At 35.9% G+C, this 21,166-nt stretch overlaps 1 protein-coding gene across 1 annotated transcript in view; it reads right to left on the bottom strand.

Annotated features, from left to right (window-relative positions):
* The window catches only part of RIF1 (replication timing regulatory factor 1), a 41,895-nt gene that overhangs the window by 19,737 nt on the left and 992 nt on the right, over positions 1–21,166 (bottom strand). Inside the window, exons 2-17 of the mRNA XM_054636575.2 lie at positions 20,672–20,750; positions 19,830–19,926; positions 17,716–17,846; positions 17,190–17,284; positions 13,502–13,691; positions 12,629–12,721; positions 12,406–12,544; positions 11,266–11,417; positions 10,528–10,642; positions 9,145–9,315; positions 7,306–7,416; positions 7,005–7,067; positions 6,258–6,358; positions 4,528–4,614; positions 1,706–1,779; positions 1,412–1,592 (exon numbers count right to left, since the gene is read on the bottom strand). Coding sequence (XP_054492550.2) covers positions 1,412–1,592; positions 1,706–1,779; positions 4,528–4,614; positions 6,258–6,358; positions 7,005–7,067; positions 7,306–7,416; positions 9,145–9,315; positions 10,528–10,642; positions 11,266–11,417; positions 12,406–12,544; positions 12,629–12,721; positions 13,502–13,691; positions 17,190–17,284; positions 17,716–17,846; positions 19,830–19,926; positions 20,672–20,750 — 1,879 coding nt within the window. The remainder of the gene's footprint in view (positions 1–1,411; positions 1,593–1,705; positions 1,780–4,527; positions 4,615–6,257; positions 6,359–7,004; positions 7,068–7,305; positions 7,417–9,144; positions 9,316–10,527; positions 10,643–11,265; positions 11,418–12,405; positions 12,545–12,628; positions 12,722–13,501; positions 13,692–17,189; positions 17,285–17,715; positions 17,847–19,829; positions 19,927–20,671; positions 20,751–21,166) is intronic.

The raw sequence follows: 21,166 nt of genomic DNA, 5'->3' as shown, positions 1-21,166 counted from the left end.
CCCAACCCAACCCCACAGATCTCATCCCAACCCCACAGATCTCATCCCACCATCCCACAGATCTCATCCCAACCCCACAGATCTCATCCCAACCCCACAGATCTCATCCCACCATCCCACAGATCTCATCCCAACCCCACAGACCTCATCCCACATCCCACAGATCTCATCCCACCATCCCACAGACCTCATCCCACATCCCACAGATCTCATCCCACCATCCCACAGATCTCATCCCACCATCCCACAGATCTCATCCCACCATCCCACAGATCTCATCCCACCATCCCACAGATCTCATCCCACCATCCCACAGATCTCATCCCACCATCCCACAGATCTCATCCCACAGATCTCATCCCACAGATCTCATCCCACAGATCTCATCCCACAGATCTCATCCCACCATCCCACAGATCTCATCCCACCATCCCAGGCTGCTCCAGCCTGGCCTTGGGCACTGCCAGGGGTGTTCAAGGCATGGAGAGGCAAAAAGGCCCCACAGCCAAGGACCATAAGGAAATGGTTGTTAATCAGGCTGTTGGTAATGAGGTGTAATTAATTTTTAAGTCAGTTCTTGTTGCTCTAGTTTGGGATCAGGCCCTGGCCTGGCCACAGCATTCCCTCACTGAGCACTCTGAAAATGTGGAGAACAGAACTTGAAGCAGGAATCCACTCCATGGACATTTTACTTCCTGGACACCAAATTTCACATTTGCTGATCAATAACACAGATTTCAGGAAGGCAAAGCTCCTCTGGGAATTCCAGCCCAGCCCTTCCCCACCCTCCAAGGCAGGAATTCCCAATTCCCAATATCCCCTCCATCCCTGTCCCAGCCATTCCCTGCTGCTGGAAATAGTCACAGCATCTAAAACTTTCTTCATAAATTCTATGATTTTTACATCTAATGAATAATGAAGATTAATTAATTCAGTAACTCCTACATTGCAATCACCTTATTTCCACTAAATAAGGTGCTAAATCTCACAGCTATTATAATTTATAAGGCTTTCATTACACTAAAGATGTCTCACATGAGTAAAACTCTGGTCTAATTACATCCTGAACACCCCAATCTGGGATTGATTTGATTTCCACACCAAGCAAACCAAGCCATGGTATTTAAAAATTAACAGCTCCTGGGGGAACCTTTCCATGGTTTTCACCAGCAGGATTATGCCAAGCTATCCAATTCCAGCATCACTTCAAAGACATGGAATTCCTTAAAAAATTCAGCTAAATGCTCAGTAAAGTGCTCCAGTGGGGGTGTGGGTATGGGGAGGAGAACCAAATTCACTGCAGAGTGATTTATTCATGATGAATGAATGAATGAATGAAAGAATGAATGAATGAATGAATGAATGAATGAAAGAATGAAAGAATGAAAGAATGAAAGAATGAAAGAATTACCTGATTAATCCACTCTGTGAGAGGATTAACAACAATGCTCCACATCCTGCAGAGGTGCTCCTTGTTGCCCACCTGCCCTGCACTCTGATCAATGACACACAGCACAGACTCACTGAAAGCCAGGGCAGAGGTGGGCCCAGACAGGGCAAAACCCACCAGAGCTTCCAGGATCCCAAAAAACCTGGGGGAGGAAATGCCACAGGTCAGAGCTGGCTTTGTCCCCAGCTGCAATGAGAGGGGAAATAATTAAAAATGGTGAGGTGTTTTCTGAGGGATGCTCAGGGCTGCAGGTACCTCTCATCTGCCACACAGCTTTCCAGGAGGTTGTTATGGAAGGGCAGCTGGATCAGGAACAGAGCTGGAGTGCCCTTGGAACACAAAGGGAAGGGGTTAAAACAGCACTGGGAAAATGCAATGGCTGCCTCACCTCCACCAGGGTCTCTGTGCTGCTGAGCCAGAGTCACAATTATTAGCAATAGCCAGAAATTCAGAGTTATTGTTATTATCAACAGCCAGAAATTCAGAGTTATTCTTATTATCAATAGCCAGAAATTCAGAGTTATTCTTATTATCATTAGCCAGAAATTCAGAGTTATTGCTATTATCAATAGCCAGAAATTCAGAGTTATTGTTATTATCAATAGCCAGAAATTCAGAGTTATTCTTATTATCATTAGCCAGAAATTCAGAGTTATTGCTATTACCAAAAATTCACTACTATTGCTATTACCAAAAATTCACTACTATTGCTATTACCAAAAATTCACTACTATTGCTATTACCAAAAATTCACTATTATTGCTATTACCAAAAATTCACTATTATTGTTATTCTTCTTAGCCAGAAACGCACTATTATTGTAAGCCAGAAATTCACAATTATTATGGTTATTATTACCAAAAATTCACTATTATTGCTATTCTTCTTAGCTAAAAATGCACTATTATTGTAAGCCAGAAATTCACAATTATTATGGTTATTATTACCAAAAATTCACTATTATTGCTATTCTTCTTAGCCAGAAATGCACTATTATTGTTAGCCAGAAATTCACTACTATTGTTATTATTGTTAGCCAGAAATTCATTATTATTGTTATTACTATTATTAGCCAGAAATTCACTACTATTGTTATTATTGTTAGCCAGAAATTCACTATTATTATTAGCCAGAAAATTCACTATTATCATTATTGTTAGGCAAAAATTCACTGTTATTTTAATCATTATTATTAGCCAAAAATTCACTATTATTGTTGTTATTATTATTAGCCAGAAATTCACTATTGTTGTTATTATTAGCCAGAAATTTACTATTAGTATTGTTGCTATTAGCCAGAAATTCACTATTATTGTTATTATTATTAGCCAAAAATTCACTGTTATTATTATTATTAGCCAGAAACTCACTATTATTGTTATTATTATTAGTATTGTTCTTAGCCAGAAATTCACTGTTATTGTTATTATTATTAGCCAGAAATCCACTGTTATTATTATTAGCCAGAAATTCACTGTTATTGTCATTAGCCAGAAATTCACTGTTATTGTCATTAGCCAGAAATTCACTGTTATTGTCATTAGCCAGAAATTCACTGTTATTGTCATTAGCCAGAAATTCACTGTTATTGTCATTATTATTAGCCAGAAATTCACAATTATTGTTATTATTATTAGCAAGAAATCCACAATTATTGTTATTATTATTAGCCAGAAATCCACAATTATTGTTATTATTATTAGAAGAAATTCACTATTATTGTTATTATTAGCCAGAAATTTACTATTATTATCATTATTATTAGCCAAAAATTCACAACTCTTATTAGCCAGAAATTCACTATTACTTTTATTAGCTAGAAATTCATTACCATTATTAGTATTACTATTAGCTAGAAATTCAGAGTCATAAAAAGTTGTCCAAAATGGTCAATTCTGACACTTGAACATAAAAACAAGAGGGAAAACTGGAAACCTGAGGTGCTCATTTCCAGCTTACAGCAAGAGATCTTTTGGGCAACCTCTGGTCAAATTTACCACAAATATTTCAGGTTTGCTAATGCTGAGAGTACTCAACAAAATGTATTTAATATCTGCTAATTAAAACTTTAATGAGGAGCACACTCCTGCCTTCTCGGGCTGCTCCTCCCTAAACAAAATTTCAGAATTTCCCACCAAATTCCAGAAGCATTTCAGCCTCTTTTCACAGCTTTTTGTGATTATATATATATTATATATAAATATTATATATATATATATAATGTAATATATAATATATATTATATATATTATATATATTATATATCATATATAACATAATATATTTATATATTTCTATATATATATAAATTATATAATATATAATATATCTATATATATTTATATATAATATATAATCTATTATATATATGTTATATATTATATAATATATATAATTATATATAATATATATTTCTATATATAATTATATTATATTATATATAATATATTTCTATATATTTCTATATAATATAATATATATGTTATATATTATAATATATATTATATTATATAATATATATTTATATATATTTTTATATAATATATTTATATATATTTTATATAATATATAATATATATAATTATATTATATATAATATATTTTTATATATTTATATATATTTATATATATTATATATAATATATATATTATATATAATATATATATTATATTATATATATATATAATATTTATATATAATATATATATAATCACAAAAAGCTGTGAATAGAGGCTGAAATGCTTCTGAAGTTTGGTGGGAAATTCTGAAATTTTGTTTAGGGAGGAGCAGCCCGAGAAGGCAGGAGTGTGCTCCTCATTAAAGTTTTAATTAGCAGATATTAAATACATTTTGTTGAGTACTCTCAGCATTAGCAAAGCTGAAAAATATAAATATTATCTTTGGATGCAGCACACAGAACATGACATTCACTAATCAACACCAGCCCTTTTTTCTGCAGTAATTTCATTAATGAGACACAGTTCAATTAATGAGGCTGCAAACAAAGTTATGAGAAATTTGAAATAATTTGACTTCCCAGAAGCTTAAAGAAGTCCCAGAATGAACTCAGACTTACATTTAAAAGATCCATATCAGCAACCTGGTAAGCTGGGGATCCCAGCACTTTTGGGGGCAACTCCTTGACTGTGATGTCAATGAGAGACTGGGGAGGGGAAGAGAAAAATAATATATTTAAATGTGTTTTTGCTGAGGGGTCAAATCTTTTAAGCAAAATACATTAAATAAAATACAAATAAAAGCCCAAAAAACCTCCCCAAACTGCCCCCACCAAAAATACAAAAAATACATATAAAAAAATAAATACAAAAAAAATTACAAAAAATACAAGAACTCCCCCAAAAATAGAAAACCCCGAAAAATTATGAATAAAATACAAATAAAATACAAAACCCTACAAATAAAATACAAAACCCCACAAATAAAATACAAAACCCCACAAATAAAATACAAAACCTCCCAAAAATACAAAAACCCACAAATAATATGAAACCCCACAAATAAAATACGAAACCCCACAAATAAAATACGAAAAACCCCAAATAAAATACGAAAACCCCCAAATAAAATACGAAACCCCACAAATAAAATACGAAACCCCACAAATAAAATACGAAACCCCACAAATAAAATATGAAAACCCACAAATAAAATACGAAACCCCACAAATAAAATATGAAAACCCACAAATAAAATACGAAAACCCACAAAAATACGAAAAGCCCCAAATGAAATACGAAAAACCCCAAGTAAAATACGAAAAACCCCAAATAAAATACGGAAAACCCCAAATAAAATACGGAAAACCCCAAATAAAATACAAAACCCCACAAATAAAAGACGAAAACCCCACAAATAAAAGACGAAAACCCCCAAATATGAAACCCCACAAATAAAATACGAAAACCCCACAAATAAAATACAAAACCCCAAAAAAATACGAAAAACCCCAAATAAAATACAAAAATCCACAAATAAAATACGAAAATCCCCCAAATAAAATACAAAAATCCCCCAAATAAAATACAAAAATCCCCCAATAAAATACAAAAAACCCCAAATAAAACACGAAACCCCCCAAATAAAACACGAAACCCCCCAAATAAAACACGAAACCCCCCAAATAAAACACGAAACCCCCCAAATAAAAGACGAAAATCCACAAATAAAAGACGAAAATCCACAAATACAAAACCCCATAAATAAAATACGAAACATCACAAATAAAATACAAAAACCCACAAATAAAATACAAAAACCCCAAATAAAATACGAAAAACCCCAAATAAAAGACGAAAATCCACAAATAAAATACGAAAAACCCCAAATAAAATACGAAAACCCCCAAATAAAATACGAAACCCCACAAATAAAATACGAAACCCCACAAATAAAATACGAAACACACAAAACCCACAACAAAAAAAAAAAACAAAAACACCAACCCCCCCCAAAAATACAAAAAATCCCAAGTGCCCACAAAAAAGGCAAAAATTATAAAAAATATGAAGCAAACAAAAAATTTACAAAAAAAAAAATTCACCAAAAAAAAAAAAATTCACCAAAAAATAATTCACCAAAAAAAAAAAAAATCACCAAAAAAACCCCCAAAAAATTAGAAAGAAATACCAAAAAATGACAATAATAAAAAAAAAAGTCAAAGTGAAACAATTCCCTTCAGTTAAAAGCAATAAAAAATCCCCTCAGGAAGGTGTCCAGGGTGGTTTTTGAAGAGCCACGGGCCCAGCTCTGCTGCCACCCTGCAGGTGCTTTTCAGGCAGAACTCACCAGGACCCTCTGCACAGGCAGAGCATTGGATCTCACAATGTTCTTTAAGGCCTGGAGCAACATGGTCAGGATTTCTGAGCCCCCCTTCTCCTTCTTATTTCCTAAAATAAAGAACATTTCCAGTCAGAACACAATGGTCAGTCTGAGCATCAATCAAACTTTTAGTGCAAAAGCAAAAAAATTCGGTGTAAATTTGGAAAAATTCACCAAATCCTTCTGAGATTCAGGTCATAACAAATGAGATTCTAAAGTTTCAATAAAAATCCTTTCAAGGATTAAATAAAAAAGAATAAAAATCCTTTAACGTTTAATTAAGAAATGGAAACACCTTTGTTTTCATTAAGGATTTGAATTTTGAGACATTAAAGTTGTGGAATTTTGTATTCATCCAAAGAATGCTTCTATTTTCAATTCAAAGTCTGCATTATTGAGCATATTCTGGACTTTCCTTGGATAAGGAATATTTTTAAAATAGGAAACAACTTTTGTACATCTGCAGACTCTACAGATTACTATGAAAGTTTCAATGGAGAAAAAAAAGAGTCAAAAGCTTTTTAGTCTCCATTCCTCAATACTCGAGACTTGAGGAGGGGCTGTTTTCCTTCTGAAATTCCTTTCAAATAGAACAGAATTATTGATTCAGACTAAACCCAAGCAATGGACAATGAACAATTTCTGGTCTGGTGTAAAAATAAACCACCTCTGACTGGTGAGCAATGCCAAATCCAAGCAAATGCCCCTTTTTACCTGCTTCAATTGCTGTTTTTACATATCCATTTATGTCCTTCCAGATAACGTTCAGCAAACAATCTGCAAGGCAACAATGGTTTTACTCAGTTTGCAATAAAAATATTCAACAAAACTGCAGTAAAATACAAATTGTGTTAAAGGACAGATTTGGATTGAAGCCAGAATCAAATTTCAGTGCAAGTCAGAGCAGTTCTACTTTTGCTAACATCAGGACATGACACAAAATGTTGGTTTCTAATGTTCCCCTTGCCCACTTGATTCCCCAGAAAATGTTTCAGTGTCAGCACTGAATCCTTACCAGGAACTTCTTTTCCAATGGCAAGAAAGCCATCCTGAACTGCATTTATCAGAGTGCTGGCATGCTTACAAAAAAAAGAAGGGCTACTGATCAGTGGGGACTGCAGAGGCTCTACAAGAACAAAAAAACACATCCCATAAACCTCTTACTTTGCAGTGTACTGGGAAAATAGCCTTAAAAATAATAAATTCTTTGTGTGTTTACAGCATTTTAAACATAAGGATATCTTAAAACTGACAACAGTTATAAGGTTAAATCATTTCATTCTAAGAGATGAGATTGATGACACAAATATAGTTTTTACAGTTAAATAGATATAAATATATACTGTGTATTTGTAAATATAAATATATAATTATAAATTATATATTTATAAATATAAATATACAATTAATTTCATGTATTTGTAAGTAGAAATAGACAATTATAAATTATATCTTTGTAAATATAAACATACTATTAAAGTCATATATTTTTAAGTAGAAATAGACAATTATAAATTATATCTTTGTAAATATAAATATACTATTAAATTCATATATTTTAAAGTAGAAATAAACAATTATAAATTATATATTTGTAAATATAAATGTACTATAAAATTCATATATTTTAAAGTAGAAATAACAATTATAAATCATATATTTGTAAATATATATATACTATAAAATTCATATATTTTAAAGTAGAAATAGACAATTATAAATCATGTATTTGTAAATACAAATAGACAATTATAAATCATGTATTTGTAAATACAAATAGACAATTATAAATATAAAGAGACAATTATAAATCATATATTTGTAAATAGACAATTACAAATCATGTATTTGTAAATAGAAATAGGCAATTATAAATCATATATTTGTAAATATAAATAGATATAGATATTTGTATATATAAATATGTATAATATAAATAATATATTTGTAAATAGAAAGACAATTATAAATCATATATTTGTAAATAGACAATTATAAATCATATATTTGTACATAGAAAGACAATTATAAATCATATATTTGTAAATAGAAATAGATAAAGATATTTGTAAATACAAATAGGCAATTATAAATAATGTATTTGTAAATAGAAATAGGCAATTATAGATCATGTATTTGTAAACAGAAATAGGCAATTATAGATCATGTATTTGTAAATAGAAATAGGCAATTATAAATCATATATTTGTAAATAGAAAGACAATTATAAATCATGTATTTGTAAATATAAATAGGCAATTATAAATCATATATTTGTAAATAGAAAGACAATTATAAATCATATATTTGTAAATATAAATAGGCAATTATAAATCATATATTTGTAAATAGAAAGACAATTATAAATCATGTATTTGTAAATATAAATAGGCAATTATAAATCATATATTTGTAAATAGAAAGACAATTATAAATCATATATTTGTAAATATAAATAGGCAATTATAAATCATATATTTGTAAATAGAAAGACAATTATAAATCATATATATGTAAATAGAAATATGCAATTACAAATCATATATTTGTAAATAGAAATAGATATAGATATTTGTAAAGATAAATATGTATAATATAAAGCATATATTTGTAAATAGAAAGACAATTATAAATCATATATTTGTAAATAGAAATATAGATATTTGTAAATATAAATATATATAATATAAATCATATATTTGTAAATAGAAAGACAATTATAAATCATATATTTGTAAATAGAAATAGATAGATATTTGTAAATATAAATATATATAATATAAATGATATTTGTAAATGGAAATATGCAATTATAAACCATATATTTGTAAATAGAAATAGAAAACTCATGTACCTAGACTAAGCACGAGCTTGTTGTGCTTAGCAAAGTCCAGGACCTGCGGTCCCAGGAGGAAGTGGAGCAGCATCTCCATGGCCAGGAGCTGGATGGAAGGGAAGAGCTGCCCTCCTGCCGGGCTGTTCAGGGCCACCCTGGGTGTGCCTGGGCTCACCAACAGCAAAGGACCTGAGGGAGGGCACACAGACAGGGAACATCACAGAAACTCCAGGGAAAAGCCCCAAATTCCCCAGGAAAAGGGCAAATCACAGAGTGCTGCTGGCTGGAAGGCACCTCTGACAGCCAGGATTCTCAGCTAACTGGGCTTTGCCATCACTGCCATATTTTCCCCAGTTTTTTAAATATCTGCCCCAAAATTGTAAATTCTAGGATGCCAAAATCTCTTTTTTTTGGCAATACAAATCTCCATGGAAGCTGAGCTTACACAGCCACTGAGCAGTTGTATAAATCTGCTGCTACAAAACAGTTTCCATTGGAAATTGTCACCTGGAACAGAAATTTAAGAGGTTTTGGCGAAATATTTTGGCCAACTCTGTCACCTGGAACACAAATTTAAGAGAACTTGGCAAAATACTTTGACCAAGATGAACTTTTCCTTGGAACAGGGAACTCCCCAAACCCAGGATCCCTGAGGCTCCTGATGAGAGCAGAACAGAATGGCACAAGCCATGGAGGCTTCCAGAAAGGGAAGGAAAACCAGGAGTTCCTTATTGGATATTTAGAGGTGGCATTTTGATTTTCAATAAAAAAGTTTGCATTATTGAGTATATTCTGGACTTTTCTTGGATAATGTTCTTTATTCAAGGGATGTCCAGAATAAAGTTAATAATGCAAACTAGAGGTGGTTTCACATGTGGTTAAAGCATTAAAATTCCTGATGGATCATCAGCCCTGGGCAGGGTCAGCTGGGATATTGGGAAGGAATTTCTGGCTGGCAGAGTGGGATGCCCATCCCTGAGGTGCCCAAGGCCAGCCTGGGACAGTGGGAGGTGTCCCTGGATGAGCTTTAAGGTTCTTTTCCAACCCAAACCATCCCAAGGTTTTCTACTATTCAGGCAGAAACTAAAAATGCTACAGAAATAAAAGGGCACATATAAATGAAAAAAGAGGATTGCAAACCAGAGCTCCCTTGCAACAGAGAACACAATTCAGGCCATTAAAACTGGTCCTCAAACTGTGACTGGCACAACTTTAAAAACTTTAAACAGTGACTGCAACAGCTTCACTTTCCCTCATATAAATCATGCAGTGACCATGCAGCAAACCCAGTGTTCTGAAGAGCAAGAATTAGAAATGGGAAAGCAGAACATGACAAACAGAAGAGGTGAGTCCCTGCACATGAAATGGAGCTGGAATTCCCACAGGTTGATGTTTCAGTACCTGGTTTCTGCCCAGGGGCTGCTGGGCCCAGGCTGGGGTTGTTGGGCCGTGAGGGCGTTCCTGGGAAGGCAGCAGGGTCCACACTCAGGGTACTCTGGATTAGAGGGACACAGACCTGCAAAGGGACACCAAAAACTCATTGCAGTCAGCACAGACTGGGCTGCTGCTCACAAATCAAGAGTTTCTGGGTATTTAGAATGAATTAGAATGTCTAAATCAAACAAAAATTCCTGGTGGATGCAGTGTGTTTTAATAAGCCTAAGAAAATACTTTTCCCTCCCTTTATTCCCAATCTTGAAGATTAATTTAATGGAGTCCAGGTGTTGAATAGAAACAGGCCCACTCCACTTACAGTGTGACTAGAAATGCAACACCTGCATCACTTTTCTGTCTATCTTCCCAAATATTTATGGTCTTTCACCAGTTTTCCTGTGGCAGCCTTTTCCAAGCCCACACCTCCTTGGTGAAAGGAGGAGAGAGCCTTTATTTAAAGGAGAAAAGAGCCTTTATTTAACACATTTATAGTCCATGACTGCACTCAGGGCAGGTTTTCAGAGATGCTAAAGGACATTGCCACAGACTCTCCAAAATTTTGGGGCTGTGAGTCCCAAATATCCCTTCTACACAATCTGTAAGTCACACCAGGACAAACTGGCTCCTTGAGGGAGTTTGATTTCAGAAACAAAGCAGAAATGGAAGCAGCAGAAGTATTTTACAGGATTGCTGTCCCCTGGTTACCTGCTCAAAGTTGGAGGGCAGGTGAGGCCCCAGTCTCATCAGCAAATACCACCAGACCTCCAGCTTGGTCAGGGCCAGAGCCTCTGTCCTGACGTGGATGGAGCTCAGGGGCTGCATCAGCAGCTTCAGCCTCTTAGCACTGCACAGGATGTCTGGGGGGTCCAAAAGGTGCATTTTAAACAACTCAGATTATTCAACCACAGCTCAGCAAAATTTGATTCAATCATTGGGGTTTTTTTCCCCGATATCTTTTAGCTTCAAATTCAATTAACAGTAATTTGCAAAACTCAACCACACCAAGCTTTTAAATTCTCTTACTGCTCTAATTATTGCTTAAAACAGCTCTGAAAAAAATCAAGTATTTATTTTCAATACAAAGACTGAAATTCAATTTTCTGCATTCCAACCTGACCCCCACAGGAGGGAGGCTGGACCCAACCTGACCCAGGCTGGGATTCTGTGATAAACAGAAGAAATTCCCTCTTGCCTGCTCTGTTAGGTCCCATCTGCTCCAGGGACAGGAGAATCAAACACTGAGTTTTCTCTTCAGAACAGAGAAGCACAATCAAGGTAAAAAATATTGCATTTTGACACAAGGTAGACTAAAAACTTGTCCAGATTCAGGTTACACCTTTAAAACAACTTTTTTTTAACACTTCTGGAATCCTGAGGTGTTGCCTTACTCCAGTTATACCACACCATCCCAAATAAAACATACAGAATATTTTATTCTCTATTTCACTGCTGTTTGGATCATTTATAGCACTACAAAACACGATTTACTAATTTTATCCTATTTCTAGCATTGCCAGCAGAAAAATTAGGATAGAACAAATGATCAAACTATCACCTTGCTTCGAAAAGAAAAACAAAAACGAGGAAAAAAACCAACAAAAATCTGAATTTTAGTTATGCACGCAGACCATGAATTTTTCTGCAAGATGATGATATACAAATATCTAACAGATATATTTTTTTTACAAATATCTAACAGATACATTATTTTTTCCAGGTCTGCATTAACACACATAACGTATTTATCATTCATTCCAGTGTGCGTATTCTTCCAGCTATGTATGACTTATATTAAAACAAACCAGGCTAAATATTAAATTTTAATTTTTTTTTTTTGAAAGCTACCTGGATTTAGAGCAAAGTTATCAATGAGGCTCTTCCATGCAATGAAGGCAATTTTCTTCACCACGGGGGAGCCGCTGCGGAAGCCCAGCTCCTCCAGCTGCAGCAGGGAGTTGATGAAGCTGCCGCTGCGATGCAGGGTCTGAGCAGGAAGAAAGTCACCATTAAAAGGGATTCCTGCTCTTCCAAACTCCTCTGCTCAAGGATTTATTCCATTTCTGCTCACCTTGCCGAGCAATCTGACAAACAGGGGCCACAGCTTTAACACGAAGGTCTCGTTTTTGGAAGAAAACAATTTGTGGAGTTCGGAGATTAATTTCTGCAGGCAGAAAGAAAACAGAATTTCTGCAAGAAACGGATTTAAAATATTCTAAAAACGACACACCCATACCAATGTCTGGGGACACAACCAACAGACAAGATTTGAGATTATATATTTTTTACAATTAAATAGATATAACTTATATACCTAAACTAAGCACAAGTTTGTTTTGCTTAACAAAATCCACAGCTTTTGGTGCCATGAGGAAGTGGAGCAGCATTTCTGAGGTTTGTACATCAGAAGGATTCCATTCTGTACCACACAGCATTTTCCACCTCCTGATTCCCTTTTCACTTGAAATTTATGGCTCTTATTGACAGAGGCAACCAACAGAGTAAAATTCATCTCTTCAAATATTTGCATTTCCTCCAGCTCTAAAGCCAAAACATGCCCTGCTCCCAAAAACACCTTGTTTGCTTGGGTTTTGGGTTTTTCAGCAGAAAATAAGGCAAAATAAATGAGCCAAGCAAGGCCAGTCCTGGAAGTGAAGGGGAACATGCAAAGTTTCATCAAAGACACCCAGGGGCTGCTGCTGCTGCACAGGATGGGGGCTCCTAAAGGCCATGGAAAATGCTGAGCATCCCCTGCTTTTCTGCCCCCTCTCCACACTCAGGCTTCCAAATTCTGTCTCCCATCCCCTTTGTTGCTGGGCACTGTTTTGCAGTCAATATTTCCAATTCCATTTTTTCCCCACTGAACCCACTGAGATGAAGAAGCTGCTATCAATGCACAGAAAATGAAATTCATGCTCCCCAAGAGCCCAGCACTGGCACTCACTGTGGTCATCAGGTGCTCGGTGACAGCTGCCACCTCCTGCTGCTTCTGCAGGAGCAGGGGCATCCCCATCTCCAGGGCAGTGGCACCTCTTAACTGCACCTTGTGAGCTGAGTGGACAACCAGGGGCATGATCAGCTTGGCCCACCTCACAGCCTCTTCTCCCATCTGGGCTGGGGCTTGCTCCATCAGCCTGGATCCAAAAAAACCCAAAAGAAAGAGGGATTACAGATCTCCAGCAGCAGCTCTGGAACTCAAGTTATCTTTGTATCCATCTTTGTACCATCAATAAATGCTCTAAATTCAATCCAGGATTTATAGGAAACCAGCAGCAGCTCAGGCATTTAAGTTATCTTTGTATCAATCTTTGTACCATCCATAAAAGCTCTACTTCGATCCAAGATTTATAGGAAACCATTCCAAATTTTTAAAATCAATTTTTAATCCCCCAAAAGAAATAGGGATTACAGATCTCCAACAGCAGCTCGGGAACTCAAGTTATCTTTGTATCATCCATAAAAGCTCTAATTCAATCCAGGATTTATAGGATACCATTCCAAATTGTTAACTTAACTTGAACTCAAGTTATCTTTGTATCAACCTTTGTACCATCAATAAATGCTCTAATTCAATCCAGGATTTATAGGAAACCATTCCAAATTTTTAAAATGCATTTTTAATCCCAAAAAAATAGGGATTACAGATCTCCAGCAGCAGCTCAGGAACTCAAGTTATCTTTGTATCAATCTTTGTACCATCCATAAAAGCTCTACTTCAATCCAGGATTTATAGGATATCATTCCAAATTTTTAAAATCAATTTTTAATCCCAAAAAAAAATAGGGATTACAGATCTCCAGCAGCAGCTCAGGCACTCAAGTTATCTTTGTATCAATCTTTGTATCATCCATAAATGCTCTAATTCAATCCAGGATATATAGGAAACCAGCAGCAGCTCAGGCATTTAAGTTATCTTTGTATCCATCTTTGTATCATCCATAAATGCTCTACTTCAATGCAGGATTTATAGGAAACCATTCCAAATTTTTAAAATCAATTTTTAATCCCAAAAAAAGAGGGATTACAGATCTCCAGCAGCAGCTCAGGCACTCAAGTTATCTTTGTATCATCCATAAATGCTCTACTTCAATCCAGGATTTATAGGAAACCATTCCAAATTTTTAAAATCCCAAAAATTTTTGGGATTAAAATTTTTAATCCCAAAAAAATAGGGATTACAGATCTCCAGCAGCAGCTCAGGCACTCAAGTTATCTTTGTATCAATCTTTGTACCATCCATAAATGCTCTAATTCAATCCAGGATTTATAGGAAACCATTCTAAATTTTTTTAATCAATTTTTAATCCCAAAAAAATAGGGATTACAGATCTCCAGCAGCAGCTCAGGCATTTAAATTATCTTTGTATCAATCTTTGTATCATCCATAAAAGCTCTAATTCAATCCAGGATATATAGGAAACCAGCAGCAGCTCAGGCATTTAAATTATCTTTGTATCAATCTTTGTATCCATCCAGGATTTATAGGAATTTATTCAATCCAGGATTTATAGGAAACCATCCCAAATTTTTAAATCTATTTTTAATCCCCAAAAAACAGGGATTACTGATCTCCAGCAGCAGCTCAGGAACTCAAATTATCTTTGTATCAATCTTAGTGTCATCCATAAAAACTCCAATCCAGGATTTATAGGAAACCATCCCAAATTTTTTTAATGAATTTTATTTTGAGATTGGATTAAACCAGCAAGGTTCAAGTGTTATTTCCCACAAACCTCTCCCAAAGCACAAGAGCCTGACTGCAGAGCTGTGCTTTCCATGTTATCCCAGCAATCTGGGCACAGGAGCCTGCCAGGAATGCACAAAGCCCAGGACAGGTCTGGCCATGAAGAATCCCTGGGAGCTCCCAGGCAGCTCCCACACAGCTGGGAACAACTCCCAGAAGCTTCTGGACAAATCCCAAGCCAGCTCTGGACAAACTCCATCAACACTGACCTGGTCAGAGCTCTGATTTCATCCTCCTATTCCCAAACTGTCGGAGCACAGCATGACAAAATTCACACATTTCCACCAGCACACCCACACCAAAAAAATGTGCAAAAATGGGAATATCTGGCAGATATTCAAGTTAGCTGGAATCCAGAAATCCTGGAATTTTTTTGAAGTCCCCCTTTTCCTCAGGAAAAGTCAAATCCCCATCCCTGCAGATTATGGAGAATTTGCTGCACTAAGGGAAAGTTCTGCCTTTCAAGTCATTTTATTAAAGCCAGAGGACAAGAACTGTTTAAAAGAACTATTTTAAATGGATCTGCAGCTCAAACCAGATGCCAAAAGTTTAAGAGAAAGCTTCAAAAAGAGTGAAGATACAAGCTCAATGTATTTACTAGTACAGGAATTAAATTAGCTCTAAGTACAGATAAAAATTTGAGCATTTCAGTTCTGCTGTCCAGAACAATGTGCTCACAGTGATGGTCCTAAAAAGTCACTTTTGGAATTAGACAGGAATTTCAACAGTGTTATGGGAACCATTGCACTAGAACGTGTTGCCAAGGGGTTATTTCTAAATGAGATAACTCTGAATAAACCCCCAAATAATGGCAGAGAATTTCTCAAGCAGGCAGGTTCTGGAAACAAAATGTAAGAACATGACTTGGGAAGCACAGGTGAGAGATGGGAAATAATTCCCAAAGAGCCACTACAAATGAGAGCAATATTGTCAAAGTTCTGCTTCAGAATGATGACATTATGATGAAGGCAGTGTTTGAATTAATTATAACACACAAAACAAGTGGTGCACAGCCCAGCAGCTCCCTAGCTCACCCTGGGCACAATTCCATGGAATATCCCCTGGTCAGCTGGGATCAGCTGTGTCCCCTTGTCCTTGACTCAGAGCAAACTCTGCTCAGCACTAACGAAAACAGCCCTGGTGTTATCAGCACCATTCCCATCCCAAATCCCACCCACAGCACTCAGCAACAGCCTCCAGCCCAGTGAAAACCAGGGCAGCCCTGGAGGAAAACAACCCTGAACAGAATAAACAACCCAAGGAGCTGTAGAGTTTTGTCTTTAGAACATTCAGTGCCACTTGGGTGTTCCCTGAGAGTTCCCCCCCTTAAATAAAGGCTGGCAATGGAATATTGCAGAGCACTTGTTCTTTATTATTTCTTAAATACAAAATTTTCTGTCTGCCCAACAGAGGTCTGATCTGCAAGCAGTCACAGGCACTCTCTGACCACCCATGGGGCGGTCATGTCTTTTTATACTAAAATTTACGTACACAATATTTACCTTTATTTCCCAATGCTTTTCACCCATGTTAACAAGTGTACTTTCACCAGAAACCAATCCCCAAGTGCCAACATCATCACAGGAGATGGAGGACAAGAAGAAGAAAGAAGAAGGACGAGACACGCCCTGATCCCTCCATCGTGTCTCCATAACCCCCCTGTACCAAAAACCTTAAAGTCTGTATTTCACCCTCTAAATGTGTCTCTTTTACACTTTGTACTCTAAAGTGATTCTCATGTCCTCAAACTCTTGTTACTTCTGTGGATGGGTCAAAATCAAGCCACCAAACACTCTTGGCAACATTCTAGGATTTTTGAGACCCCCAAGGGTTCTCCTGGCATCTCTGGACATCGGGAACGATGTGCTGAGATCCCACAAGCACTCACCGTATAATGACATTAAGTGCTTCATATTCAACCACAACAGACTGAACTTCTCCTTTAGTCAGGATTGTTTCCAGGGTACAGAGAATATTGGACACCTGAGGAAACAGGAGAACAGCACAGTGAGCACCTGCATACAAAGAATTCCAGGAGGAGCTGGAATTGTGACATTTCATTTTCCAGGATTGTGCCAGGTGTTGTTTTAAACTGGAATATTCATAACTTTTCTGCCCTGTGCTATTTCATCGCTTTCTGACAGAACTGCTCACATTGCAGCTTTCCCCTCAAGGAGAGCACTAATTCATGGCTCAGGTTTTCCAAGAATTGATAGTTGGCTGTCAGATTTGATGGGAAATAACCTCTGGATTCAAAAGCTACTGAGTGCAGAGTGAGAACCAATTTGCCTCCTCTCCCTAGGAAAAGACAGCAGCGAAATGAGAAATGAAGGAACTCACCCTCTTTAAAACAATTTCTGAAGCCTCCTCTCTGTGAGAAAGGAGGCCACTACAAGAGCAGTGCAGAAACTCACCTCCTTTCTGACAACTTCAGGAGGAAATGCCTGCTTGGAGATGACCCAAAGGGCCCGAGTGCGAGTGTTCTTGTCCGAGCATTTCAGAGCCACGCTGTTCACTGCTGCCAGCAGCTCCTGCATCTCAGTGCCTGCAAGCAGAGCACACAAACCCTCACACAATCCCAGGTCATTCTGCTCACCTACACTGCCCAGAACCCATTCAGCTGCAAGTCCCAGTGATTGACTGCCTTAAACAGCACTTTGGAGCAGTTTCTGTCCTACTAAAGTAGCTAGAAAGCTGAAAATGTTGTGAATTAACACTAATAATATACAAATTAATATACTAATATTCTTTATTAATATTATAAATTCATATTCTTTATCAATATCGTTATTAATATTCTTTATTAATATAAATATTAGTATAATATAATAGAATAAAATAAATTAAATAATATAAATACTATAAATAATATAAAAATAAATATTACTAGATAAAATATAGAAAAATATAAAAATACACATAAAAGATATTAAAATATATAAAAATTATATAATGTAAATAGAAATATATAAATATATAAAATATATATTTATATATAAAAATATATATAAAAATATATATTTATATATAAAAATATATATAAAATGTATATTTATATATAAATATATATAAAATATATATTTATATATTAAAATATATATATAATATATATTTATATATATAAATATATATAAAAATAAAATAATGAAATTAATATAATAAAGCAGTGCATCTGTATTACCTTTTTAAGAACCCATAATATTAGAAGACAGCTTCAGTTAAATACACCTGAGCTAAAGATGAATATTCGATTATTCAAAACTTCTCGGATTTTAAGTGAATTTAGCAGCACTTTGGTCGTAACTTGACATAAATTTATTTTAGAGCCTACAAGAGGCTGAAGGTGGTAAATTTGTAGGTAAATTTTTCTTACTGAATTTGTGGTAAATTTTGTTACTGAAGGTGGTAAATTTGTAGGTCATTATATAAATGTTTTGTTACATTATATAAAAATTTTTGTTACTAAATTTGTGGTAAATTTTTGTTACTGAAGATGGTAAATTTGTAGGTCATTATATTAAAATTAATAAGGTTAATACAGGACTTAGATGGAGAAATCATGTCTTCCTTTACAATTCAAGGGTAAAAAGTCTGATTTATTGCAAATCCGCACTTTGTGGGTGAATGATCTCACAATCACAGAAATGGAAGGACACTTTCACTCCTCTCCCCCAGTCCAAGTACACTCAAAGGTACAGGAGCTGCTTGTCCTCCCTCCCTTTCCAACTCCCCATTGTTTCCAGGGCTTTGTGACTTCTGGGGCCTGACATTCTGCAATAAAATTGTCATTTATCAACTGGTTCGAAAAAATGAGAGGAAAGAAAGACAGCAGACAGACATTATTAGAAATGCCTTGCTCTCACAGGAAATCAGGGGGAATTCTGCACAACAGGAAGGCAGAAGACACTGAAAAAGTGGAGGAGAAGAACCAAAAAAAAACCAACTTCAAACAGGAAAAATGCCCTCCCCCTTGGTACCAAAAACCTGTGGTTTTACCTTGAGGCAAAGCCCCAAGCTCTCAAAAGCAAAACCTTTTGTCAAAGGGATTCAGCACTTTCTAGGAATGCAGATCATAAGATTTTGGATTAATCTGAAATAGTTGGGGCTGGACTAGGTGACCTTTAATGGTCTCTTCCAACTCAAACCACTCCATGATTTGATGGAACAAAGAAATCTCCCAGAAAAAAGCTGGAAAATATGGGAAAGCTCTACTGTGCACTCAGAAATCCTACAAATAGGTTCTTCACTCTTTCCCCACAAGAATATTTTCTTTTAATCACCAATTCCACACAACTAATTACTGTACTAATTGCTACCAAAGCATTTAATGAAACCAGGAGTTAGTGAAACAGAATCAGTGTAACACCATGAAAAACCATCACCACACTTGTGAACATGATGCAATTAATGAACTGATCACACTGCTCATATTACAGACAGAACCTGGCCAAAATTAAAACAAATGCTAAGAAAAACATAAAGAAAGAGCTCTGATGTGTATATTTATAGTCACATTCTGTTTGCTTACCAGATAATTCAGCTGTGTTGTTTGAATTAAAAGTGCAGAAGCCCAAGGCCTGCAATGCTGCATTACTGAGCTCCAAGTTTGGACTGGAAATGTGTGCCTGGAAAAAAACAAAACCCAAATCCACAGAATCTCTGGTTAGAAAAGTAACTGAGAAATATTGAGTTTATTGTCTGAATACCAACACTGCTGGGAAGCTGGAAAAAGCAAACACTTGGTGAAAAACCCACCCAGGCAGGAAACCCTCCCTGAATTCTGTACACACCAAATCAGTGAAACAATTTGAGGTGCTGAGGGCATTTTTGCTCTCTGTAATAAAAACACCTTTAATGGAATAAATCCCAAACATCCCAAGTTTTTCACTTTGGCTGTGTATGTTATGTTCTCTCACTTGACTCTCCAATTGTTTTTAGGCTTCTGAAACAGAAGGGAAAAAAGGCCAAGAACAACCTTTACACTACTGCTTACAAACCCTTGACATTTTCTGCATATTGTGAAATGTTTCTAAGGCAGCCACAACACACTATCTCTCCTGGCTGGAAGATTAGATTGAACTGTAGGATGCTGCCTGAATACATCCGAGTCCCAGCATTTTGGTTTTTAATGCACTTATTCCTCATCACAAGGAAGATCTATTTGGCCCAAAAACCCCTTTCCTGCTCTGCCACTACCCTGCATTCCCATTAAAGGTTGGATTCCATGACTCAGAGGTTTTTTCCAACCTTAATGATTCTTTGACTCTATAAATGAACCGAAATTCGAGTCTTTCAATGCCCACTGACCTTGCCCACCAAAATATATCTTTGTTCACTGAAGTGTAAGAGAACTGAGCGTAAAAACCATACCTTGAACACCTTGCAGAGTTGAGGGAAGTGTTTCCTGAAATCTGCAGTGAAGGCTTTGCCTCCTTCACCACTCAAGCGACTGCAAGGAGCAGGAGGGAAAACAAACAATATTTCCAGGTTAAATACCTTGTAACTGACTCAACTTTAAATTTCTGATACACAGCAGCACATGTTCTTGAAGGCAATTAACAAAACACCGAAGGAGCTAAAGAGCAGAAATGCCAGCACAAGGTCTGGGCCAGCAGCAAAATCCTGCATATTGCACAAAGTGAGTAATGACTCCTTTTCTGCCTAAGGAACACTCGTGGAAACATTAAGGGCTTTCATTTTTCGGTCAGCTCCTATAAAAACATTAAAATGTAGCAGGCAAACTTTAAATGACTCGCTGCAAAAGCACCTTCCTCACAAGCAGTTCCAGAATGCAGGAAAATCCTGGTCCGACAAGCAGCAAGGATGACTTTGCACGTTATGTGAGGAACATTCTTGCAGAAAAGC

This window comes from Agelaius phoeniceus, chromosome 7, assembly GCF_051311805.1.
Source record: "Agelaius phoeniceus isolate bAgePho1 chromosome 7, bAgePho1.hap1, whole genome shotgun sequence".
Lineage (NCBI taxonomy): Eukaryota > Metazoa > Chordata > Aves > Passeriformes > Icteridae > Agelaius > Agelaius phoeniceus.
Note: the sequence above shows the minus strand (reverse complement) of the source record. Positions and strands in the feature narration are given on the sequence as shown.